Below are 11407 nucleotides of genomic sequence, written 5' to 3' on the forward strand. Positions count from 1 at the left end.
AACAAAATCTGAAAAATACTAGCATCTATTTGCAATGTTGAGCTAATGTTATTCTATGTTGAATTAATATTAACGAATGCGAGTCACGGCCGTGTTCAAATGGCGGGCACAATTACGATATGGTCCGAATGAGGTAAAGTGCCGAGGGAATCAAGGGAGAGCATGTAGATTGACATATGATTCGTGCTAGGACTTTGTCAGAAGACGGGCAATTAAGGATTGACTGCAAGTTTTAAGTCATGAGTCAATTTATTTCACAAATTATGAAACGCCATTTTAATCAGTGATCACTATATTCCATTAATGATATTGGAAAAATTGAGTGTGCATGATGTTTACTGACATTAAACCCAAAGGTTCCTTTAGCCATATATGTACTAGTCACAAGAAAAATAATATAATGTTATTTGAGATTAACCTAATCAATTGGCAAAAGAGCACAGTATGTATATTGGTTACAATATGCTAAAATGTAGAATTAACTTTAAATTCTTGTTTTGGTAGAACATTAAATCATTCTTCTTCGTACTGAGATATGTAAGTCTCTGTTTAGGTCAGATATCTTTTTAAAATAGATAAACTTTCGTAACATTTAATAATTGTCACGTGGTTAAGTTATAGCCCTTGATATCTTGCAATCCTCTTAATTCATAAGGAAAGTATCTTATACAGGTAATAGTTCACAGCATATATAAATCAAAATCATTTCGTCTCAATTTTAAAAGAACATTGTGGCTTCAGTGCTCTTAGATATATACATGGCTAATATACGCAGATACCCCCAAATAGCACTTTTTAAAATCAACTTAACTTTGCAAATTTTGAAATGAAATGATAAATACCCTTGAAAATATATATTGATTGATATTTGTTATAAAAAAAAATTCATTAATCATAATAATTCAATTATTTAGTGTCAATTATTCAAAATATACAAATGTTCCTCGACAGTAACTATCATATGATGAAATTAAAACTTATTATCTTTTCAAATATGGTTCTAATTATTATCAAGTCTTAACTATGCCACAACACAACAAACAAAACTGGCATCTTTGTATAGATGAGTATCATCTCTATGTTGGAAATATTCGGTATGAATTGTTCTGTTTATAAATGAGCTGCATGTAAATACGTTTTAAACATAAGAAGCGTACTAACACGACGAAAGCGAGGCAATCCTGCCATACGGACTAAGCGAGATTTGATTGGTAAGTTAAAATGTCACTGGTCCAACGAAAAACTGCGACACAAGATTTGTTCTACAACCATCTGTTTTGTAATCGCACATCGTTACTCATGAGTATCAGTTTATCCTAAAATCCTAAGACAACAACAATTAGCTAAAACCAATTTGAAATGCTATTCGAACTGTGGAAGAAAACTTATAAATAAACTACAACCATACAGACCATATCTAGGAAAGTTTAATGTGAAAAGTTCAGATATCTCTTTAATACCGGGAACACTTTACATACGAAAAAGAAAAATAATAGTTGTTAGAATTTTTTGTAACTTCAAAAAAGCAAATTACATCATTTAAATCTTCCCTTATTTGCAAAAAAATAAACAACAACATTAAAACAATAACAAAGAAAAACGGGCAACATTACTAAATGGGGGGGTTAAAAAAGTAATGTAAAGATTGCCAACCAGAAGAAAAATTGTTACAGGTCCGGGGGGATACAACTTCCCAACTTGTTTCCGCACGGTCACGTCACCATCTAACACGCAGTGTGAAGAAACAAACTTACGTCTGCAACTACGCTCTTTGAGAAAAAAGACCCACAAAACCAGGCACACCATTCCCTATGCAAATACGATGGCGACAACAATGTTCACCCTGACGACTATGACGGGTAAAGAAATCAAAAAGAAATATAGACGGGTTTCGTACTTCAGAAGAGACAATATTTACACATTTACCAAGAATTGAAAAAGAGGAAAAGTTCATTGTCAAATATTACTTATATTTAAAATCGACACTTGTCAATATAAACCCATTTCACAGTGAATAAACAATTAACAAGGCGCTGGTCAACTGCCAGTTGAGTATTAAATTTTCCAGACGCGCGGAGAGACGGGCGGCAAAGTCGGTGCTGGGAGACGGCGGAGAATTTTCACTTTCATGTCAGAATAACACAAAAACCAATCTCACTTCAACTATTTCTTTTTTTGTAATTGTTTTCATGCTTTTCCGAAAACTGATGATTGCACGTAACACAAAATTTCCCGATTTTTAAATGCTATAAGACTACCTGATACCAAAAACGTTTTCATATCATTGTTTCAAGGTTGCGTTATTGCGAATGTGAAAAAAGAACACGAACGCAAGCAGAAACACATGAAACTGGCATCATGTCTGCTCATTGGGAGTCAATCGAGGTCAATGGAAACCTACAACGGAATTCCAAATGGACCAGAGTGGCAGAAGGCTGTCGAATGGACAAACATCAAAGGTATTATGATTTTTTTTTAATTAATATCACGGAACATTGCAAAATATTTTCCCACTTTTTAATCGGGAACGCTTGCTCGCAATTACTGCCCTCGTCTTGTCTTTCAAATGCGCAGGGTCTTATTAACTATATTGTTACTGTATTCATCAAATGATTTTTAATTGGGATTAATTAAACCAAGTTACTTGAAATTTCCTTTTGAAACCACTTCGTTCTCATTTTTCAGATAATCAATTAGATATGAACGGTAATAAATAATTAATCAAATTTTTATAATTCCGAGTACATTCACACAATTAGCAAACCCGTAAAGGACGTCATATGGGCGCTGTCATTTTGAAATGACGTCACGTAGTACTAGTCAACATAAAAAAATATTTTAACATTGAAATACTGACTTTTGAAAAACAATTGAAGAACATGCCTAGAGATATTGATCAGGTTAACAAGACATAAATTAATATTTTACATTCTATTAAAAAAAATGAATTCAATTTGTGGAACAACATAATACTCCTCCATAGTCTTAAGAAGTTTTACAATCGGCTAATTGCTCGTGCTTGAAATAATGCACTGAAACTCAACAGCTAGTAATAACATGTTAAGTTCGGTATATACGTCTGTTAATTGATGAAGTATCATATAAATAAGCTGTTCTGTTACGGCAAATAAACATTTAGAATGGCATTGTCAGTCCATTAATATCAACTGAAGTGTTGCCAGTTCCAAAATAATCTGCCGAAACCAAAGAATAATCCGAACAATTTGCTCTTAAAAAGAACAGCGAAGAAATCTTTTACAGCTGAAAGATTTTAAAATGTTCATATCAGAAAGGAAGAACTTCTAATATTGTCACTGCGACAAAAGCAAACATATCAGCATTTCGTCAGTCGTCAGATTAGAATAATCGGTCGATTCAGCAAAATTTCATTCACGGTTCAAAGTTCATTAAAAAGGCTTGGCCTTTTGTTACAAAATATTGTTTAAACAGAAATCGCCTAAAACACTCTTCGCTGAATAGTCCAACATTAGAACCTTATCTTTTAAATAGATCAATAATGAAAGCATATTATAAAATCAATTAAAAATATATGCTCACAATTAATACTATCAACAGTCTTAAAGCAAATTTTAACAACTCCACTAACAATCATCTCTCAACTCCAAGAAACTAATACCCCACAAAAAGCACAGCAGCAGATCATCATAAATAAAATCATTAAATAATTAATAGTCAAACATTTTTCCACATTGCACTACAAATTCGCAGTAAAATACAGATCTACAGATACAACCAATAAAAATAAAAGGATTGAACGAAGCTTATAAATGCTCTTTTTTAGATTCTAGCTCCATTTAAACAATAACGATACTATTGTATTTTATCAAATTGAAATCTACACTTTGCATTTTAAATTGCAAGTCAACGTCGCTAAAGAAGTCATCTTCCAATTGCATAAAACAGTGCAACTTATGCAGCATAAACTTGCACAAAGTAAATATATTTCACTTTTAATGTATAACTATTCTTAAACTGTCAACCGCAGAAAAAGAAACTGAAAAAACCCCTTTAATAATTAATAATTAACAAGCATGTCATGAAATCGATATTTTCTAAATACCTATTGTGGCGCAACCTTGGCATATTAAAAACAAGTGTGTTGACAAGACTATACTGGCTAAATGATGAGGAATGACATATCTAAAAATTAACTGAGTGTGCAATGACCTAACGTTAAGCCTAATTTCATAGAACTATGCGCAACCATGACACTGGCTGTCATCACCATTGTATAACCGTGAAGCAGAAACGCGAACTATGAATGCTAAGAAAATTTGTGCTATTTTCAGAAGAAGATTACCGTTACAATGCGCATACTCTAACTGAATTTCTTGCAAACAAATTACAGAAGTGTGTAAGTAAGAATGTAAGGAATGTCAAAATTCAATACAATTTTTACAGACAGATATAAGCGTAATACATTTTTCATTTTTTGCGTAATGAGACTAATATCAATTGTTTGAAAAATTATTACTTCACGGACTATTTGTGAGACAGCCACCCTATCTGTAGTTCTTTGATTAAATTAACAAAAAGTAAACACTTTCAAAAGAATGTTTTCTTATAAAGGTGACAATCAATGACAGAACCAAGATATTAGGTGCGGTTCCAGTCCCGAAGCATTTATTGCCAAATTACTCACTGAACATTGTGATAAATCGTCCCTAAGAGATATTCGAATGACTACGCAATAAATTTCGTCAGAAATGGGTACGTCTAAGCCTGGCGGATATATCCGGGACAAACAATAAGCCCGTCTCTGATCACCTGCGATTTGTAAAGGTAAAAGAATATAACGACCGATTTTTGCAACTGGCAAACGAAAATGTCGACATATAGTAACAATACCTCTATACTTTTATCATAAAAATAATGTTCGATCTAAAAACGTTAGAACTCTATAAATCACTGAAATCGTATCGTATTAACAAGTGGTGTTGTATTAAAGCGTGTTCGTATTGAACTGTGTTCCGTATTAAAGCTGTGTTGGGTATTAAAGCTGTGTGTCGGTAGTTAAACCAAAGCGTTTAGCGTTGCGTTTTAAGCGTAATCATTACCTATCAAACTAAAGAATGTTGATTTTAGCTGTAAGTGTTTATATTCACCAATACTGCTGAAATATGCAGTTGTATACAAGATGTACCTCTAATAAACATGCAATCAGCATTTGAATTATGACCAACACTTAAAATAAAAATACATAAACATTTCACTATTACTATTAGTTGTAAAAGAAATATACAGCACACACTAATATTCAATAAGGAACAATTAAAAAGTTATGATTATTGTTGAGATGACTGAGTTCATATTTGATTATTAACTAGTAATAAATGGGAAACTTACAGTAGTCCTATACCATCCATTTTCGAATAACAACATTTTTGAAAAAGGATAAATCAGACAGTATTTACGGAACTGAATTTAATGCCTTTACTACGGCATAAATTTACAGCCTGTCCGAAACTATATGATATACAGGCAAGACCTACACGGTTGACCGCGATCAGAGCCCTCGTAAGATGTAAAAAAGGATACGACCACGTCGCAGGACAAACTTTGTATATACGGAGAATGGAGGGTAATGTCCATATGTGCAGGAGTTTAATTCAATCGATAGATATTAAGCTATATTCTATAGTTTGAATATTTTGCAAAAAGGGTCTGGTTACTTAGCAACAGTAAATGGTTACGATAATACTTTCGCCATTTTGTTAATGGCATCGGTAAGCGAAAATTTTTTTATTCGGAAAAAACATGACTTTTACCAAAAATACCATACATGGCCATAAACACCGTCTTCATTTGTTAATCGTTTATTAATAAATTCAATAATTAATTGTTCACACATGAATCATAACTCCAAAAGAAAACAACACACAACAAAATTAAAAAAAAATCAATGAAATAGAAATAAAATAATACGATTAAACAAATAGTGTCATCTTATTAATAAGACATAAAGTACAATCAATAAAGATATTTGTTTGACACTACCGTACAGGGACATCCGAGGGATCTTACATAAACGGCTGACGAGGAGCTTACCATAATGAGAAATGGGTCCTTACATAGATGTGAAAAGCGGATACGAATGATTGGTCCTGCAACAAGAAATTGGGGAATTGGCTTCGGAAGCGATATTCTATTTGTGAACGGATACATTTTGTTCTATTTTTTAAGTTGGTATAACTGTCCCATCATTTTTAATAAAAAAAAAAACCATTCGGCATATAAGTACACTTTATAAAGAAAACGAAAAAAACCCACGATAATTTATAAGAATAACACAATAACTCGAGCTATGTAGCGGGGTAAATATCTCTAAAGTAATTCATAAAATACTGGACCGAATAACATTTAAATAATTCCATCACAGGTACTTTTATTGCTAAAAGCCTCGTTTTCTGGGGTTAACTTTAACAGTATTATTTGAAAAGCGCTGTTAGCAAATCTCCGTTCTCCCCATCATGCTCATTGAATTTCTTATGTCCGGAAAGTGGAATTATCCGACATGCTCTATAATGACGGCATCAAAAACATAAACAAGTAAAATGTTCCCTGCGGACAATTTTAAGTGATAAAAATATGTCATTTAACGATTTAACATTTATATTTATTTTTTTTGGGGGGGGTAAATAATCGTCTTTGTACAGAAATAGATCAATATGGAAAGGTCTTCGGAAAATGGTGACCGTTGATGACCGGAAGCGAACATAAACAATATTCCTTTTTAAGAACATATTAAATAGCCACCATTTATGAATATCCGAGCAAAATAAATAAATAATAAATAAATAAAGTAAAACACACAAGTTACGCAGAAAATATCTCTATTTAATGGCAAATGCCAACTACGAAATTTCAATTGTAGATTTTCATATAAACAATTTATTTTTTAAAATTTGGAGACATAAAATAAAGAAACATAATATTTCCTAACAAATCATTCAAGATTCCAACCTTAAACGGCTAATCATAATAAAGAAAATTAAAATATCACTAAATTTTTTGTTCTTATTAGTTCACGCTGACTATTCCCAGAGGAATTATCTGACCGTAACGGCAACTCTACTTAGCCCACGGTTATCAAAAAGGTCAATTAACACAATCATGCTAGGTTTACAGATCAATTTAAAAGTAGTTTACCAAAAGTTTCGAAATCAGAAACCGATTTAGTTGTCACAACAATTTTGCTGTTTTTGGACACGATATCGATTTCTTTTGGAAATTCTTTATTTCTCCCCTTTTTATTGCAACAGAGGTGAGTTTTGCACTAAAATTGTAAACATTTCTTTTTATTTTTTTGGAAAAGTAGTTGTTAGTTTCAAAATCATAACACGAACATGTAAGCATCAAACGAGTTGTGTTGGCAAAAAGTATTGCAAAACTTCATTAGTTTAAGGATAATAAAGATGAGCTGATACTCTTTCAAACCACTAATTATACATATTATACGCAAAGATATGTAGAGTTTTTTTTTCGGACAGTTTTTTATTGGTGTTTACGTCACATCGACTCAGTATAGGTCATATCGCGACGTTCCAGCTTACTGGTGGAGGAAGACATCAGGTGCCCCTCCGTGCATAATTTCAGGCACAAACGGGCACCTGAGTAGAACTTTTTTTCGGATAGAAACAAATGAGCCATGCCATGACAAAACCAACAGAATGGGTTTGCGACCAGCATGGATCCAGACCAGCCTGCGCATCCGCGTTCTGATCAGGATACATGCTGTTCGCTTACCAACCATATTACAAGTAGAGAAATTGATAGCGAACAGCATTGATCCTGATCAGACTGCGCGGATGCATGCTGGTCGCAAAACGCACTATGTTGTTTTTTGTCATGACGCGGCTCAAATGTTGAATAATATTTTTGAATTGAACTACTTATATTAAAAAATTATATAACAATATTTAATTCAACCCTTGAATAAGCTGCTATTTCAGCCAAATATATTTGTCAAACAAATATGAAAAATAAATATGAAGGTTGGCCGAGCCAAAACTAGTATTTTATTTTTGGGACTTCTTTCTCAGATATTTTTCTTTTGCAACAGATATTCATTCATTTCATCATCGGAAATTATCTGGTTATGTTTTTTCAAGACAGTTTTGACTTTGATAAATAGTGATAAATAGTGTATTGAATTCTAACCGCGCCACGCACCTTTAAATAATCAATGTCTTTCTACGCGCTGTACACTTTCAACTGCATAGCATATAGGTGTATTTGTAAACAACTTTTTTCCTGAAAGTTAAATTAAATAAAAAAAAATAATTTTTCGTTTTTCGTGAATTATGGAATATATTTTCACTTGATATGATAAAATTCTATATGTTTCACTCGCCGTTCCGGCTCGTGAAAATATATTCCATATTTTCACGAAAAACGAAAAAATAGTCTCTTAGGTTTTATTGCAAAACTGATTTGGAGACAGTGGCGACAGACTTTTGTCACCAGAACCAGTTCTGCAATGAATTTAATTTGCAAAACTCGTTTTTATTGCAAATCGTGGTGTTATATTATGTTGTTACGTCACGGCATTTTATGTTATGCTGTGACGTTACAGTAGTAGTATGTTTTTACTTATACAAGCTGCTATTGGTATTTACATGATTATATAGCTTGAATGATGTCAATATGTCATAATTCTGCATAATGAATCCATAAGAAAATGCCAAAATCTTATTGTTGTCAACAAGTTCTTTAAATATCAAATAAAATAACGCAAACAAATTAATTTAAATTCTGTATAAAAGCCGTCAATGTGGTTACAACAACTTCTCAGAAAGTAATACTGTTGAATAGAGAAATATGCCATAGTGAAGAAAACGCAACACAGTGACATTATGCTCAATCTTTCGCTGTCAAAATTGGGTTGAATTAGTTTTATATTACACTCAAGGATTAACTATTATCATGTTGATTTTACCAATAATTATAATGAAGAAAATTTGAATATGAACATAAAAACAACCTAAATATAAAGAGACTGCCCCCTCTTATTTAAGAATTGTAACGTAAGCGATATTTATAGAAATGTCCACTGATAATTTATACTTTGATGGCCACTTTATTTTGTTAGCGACCGCGTTGTTAACAGTCTACGATGCTGAAAACTTTATTATTCGTGTGTTTCCGTGCTTCATGGTATATATGGCACAATATACAAAGCTTGCAAGCCAATCAAAATTCTATGAATTCATTTGCATTATTCTAATATGTTATAGTGTTATCTGATGCTATATTATTTTATTTAAGGCCATATAACGTTGTTACGTTATTAAAACAAATGTAGAGTTCCGTCAGTACAATCCAACATGTTCGTGCTTCCGTGCGTTTTTTATCGCTCGCTTGGCGGACTCTTGTTCTTTAATTAGGACCTTGAATAGTGCTAAATGCTTATAAAAATGTAAAAGACTTAAAACATTTTAAATACAAACTATACGTATCGTTTTGTTTTCCAGAAATAAAGTGCAAAATTCCGAGGCTGTCAGAAAACACACTCGTGACAAATCCTACAGATGATAACAAATACGCTCCTGACACAGACGTATTTTTTGAGTGTAAAGAAGGAAATGAGTTCTTCACTGAACACACATCTGTCTATTGCCAAGACGATGGAACATTTGACATGAGTATCCCGACTTGTGATCCGCAGAAATGTGGACCCCCGCCGAAAATAGAAAATGGGATATTTCCAAATGATGCAAAACTAGAAGAGTTTCCTGTTGCCTTTACGGCACAATATAAATGCACTTTCGGATATACACTTTCAAGAAACAGTCAGAACCCAACAGGTAAAGTTAACTGCCTCGCCACAGCAAAATGGGAAGCCAATCTTCCGGAATGCGTGGTTGTGACGTGCCGGGATCCAATCGACATACCACATGGTCAATATCAGAAAACTGGAAACACATTCCTATCGCAGGTACGCTATAGTTGTGATCAAGGGTATGACCTTTCACACACGGATGTCTTGGAGTGTTTCGAACTTGGAGACTGGAGTATTGCAGCACCTGAATGCATTCCTGTGCAATGCGGACAGCCCGATGATATACTGCACGGGCATTTCGAAGGCGACGTATTGACATACAAAAAAACCGTTAGCTATAAATGTGATCTAGGATATGTACTTACTGGCGGGGATGAGCAACGACAATGTCAGGCAGATACATTCTGGAGTGGCACAGCTCCTGCGTGTAAACCGGTGTCATGTGGCAAACCAGAAATCATAGAAAATGGACAGTGGAAAGGCAGGGACTATACGTTAAACAACATTATTCGTTATGTTTGTGATGTTGGATACGAATTAGACGGACCCGAGGAAAGAATATGTCGCGAAACTGGGAAGTGGCAAAATCAATCGCCGGTTTGTAATAAAATTAAATGTCCTGCACCACCTTCAGTTGACAACGGGTTCTACACGGGAAACTCGTTCTTTTTCCAAGATACTGTGACATATTCCTGTGAAAATGGCTTTACTATGGAAGGAGAAGCTTCACTTTTGTGCTTAGGAAGTAAACAATGGTCTCAAGCTCCACCAATATGTAATCGTATTGTATGTAACAGTCCGCCTAGAGTGAATCACGCGATTTATTCCAATCCACAAGCGCTTGCAACTTTCAATATTGGCGACAGGGTAACATATCAAGGTAATTCTGGCTATGATTTATCTATAAGCAAGAATCACTTTACTCCAAAAAGCATGTGCCCATTAATACGTTTGACAAAATTAATTTCAACTAGATTAAATGAAAACTTCCTGTAAATTAAAACGACAACAGATTTGAATCATCAACATGAAAAGGCGTCTATTATATGTGACACTGACCCTTTTTTGTGTTGGAATATATATTCTATAAGCAATGGTAGAAAAATATATTTAAATTTAAGGAAAAAATTAAAACTAAGATCTGAAATATTGACAGTAAGCAAATGTTTAAAATTTACAACTGTGCCCCAACTTAAAGGGGAGCATTTTGATTTACCCTTTTCCGTCCGTCCACCCGTCGTTCTTATTTTACTTTGTGTCGCACGTAGCTAAAAAAAGTATTTAACCTACAGTCATGAAACTTTAGGTTCTTATTTAGTGTCGCACATAGTAAAAATAATTAACCTACAGTCATGAAACTTTACAGGAATGTTGCTTAGCATGTGTACCTGTGTATTTTATGTGGATTTATTTAGTATTTGTAGAGTTATTGCCCTTGACTTTGTAAAATTTGGCAATTTTCAGCTTGTGTCGTACGTAGTTTAAAAAGTATTTGACCTAGAGTCATGAAACTTAACAGAAACGTTCTTGTTTAATTTGACTGCATACACATTCACAGAGAATGTGTTATAAAATGTTATAATTGCTAAACCGAACAAATACAAA

The 11407-nt window shown here is 33.4% G+C and overlaps 1 protein-coding gene across 1 annotated transcript; it reads left to right on the forward strand.

The window, feature by feature from the left end:
- The first annotated feature begins 2344 nt into the window (after nt 1–2344).
- Nucleotides 2345–10798, forward strand: LOC132740943 (sushi, von Willebrand factor type A, EGF and pentraxin domain-containing protein 1-like). Its single transcript, XM_060729005.1, has 2 exons — nt 2345–2459; nt 9495–10798. The coding sequence occupies exons 1-2, from the start codon at nt 2345–2347 to the stop codon at nt 10796–10798; spliced, it is 1419 nt and encodes a 472-aa protein (XP_060584988.1).
- Nucleotides 10799–11407: the final 609 nt, after the last annotated feature.

This window comes from Ruditapes philippinarum, unplaced genomic scaffold, assembly GCF_026571515.1.
Source record: "Ruditapes philippinarum isolate M1 unplaced genomic scaffold, ASM2657151v2 ctg24192_1_1_1_1, whole genome shotgun sequence".
Classification (NCBI taxonomy): domain Eukaryota; kingdom Metazoa; phylum Mollusca; class Bivalvia; order Venerida; family Veneridae; genus Ruditapes; species Ruditapes philippinarum.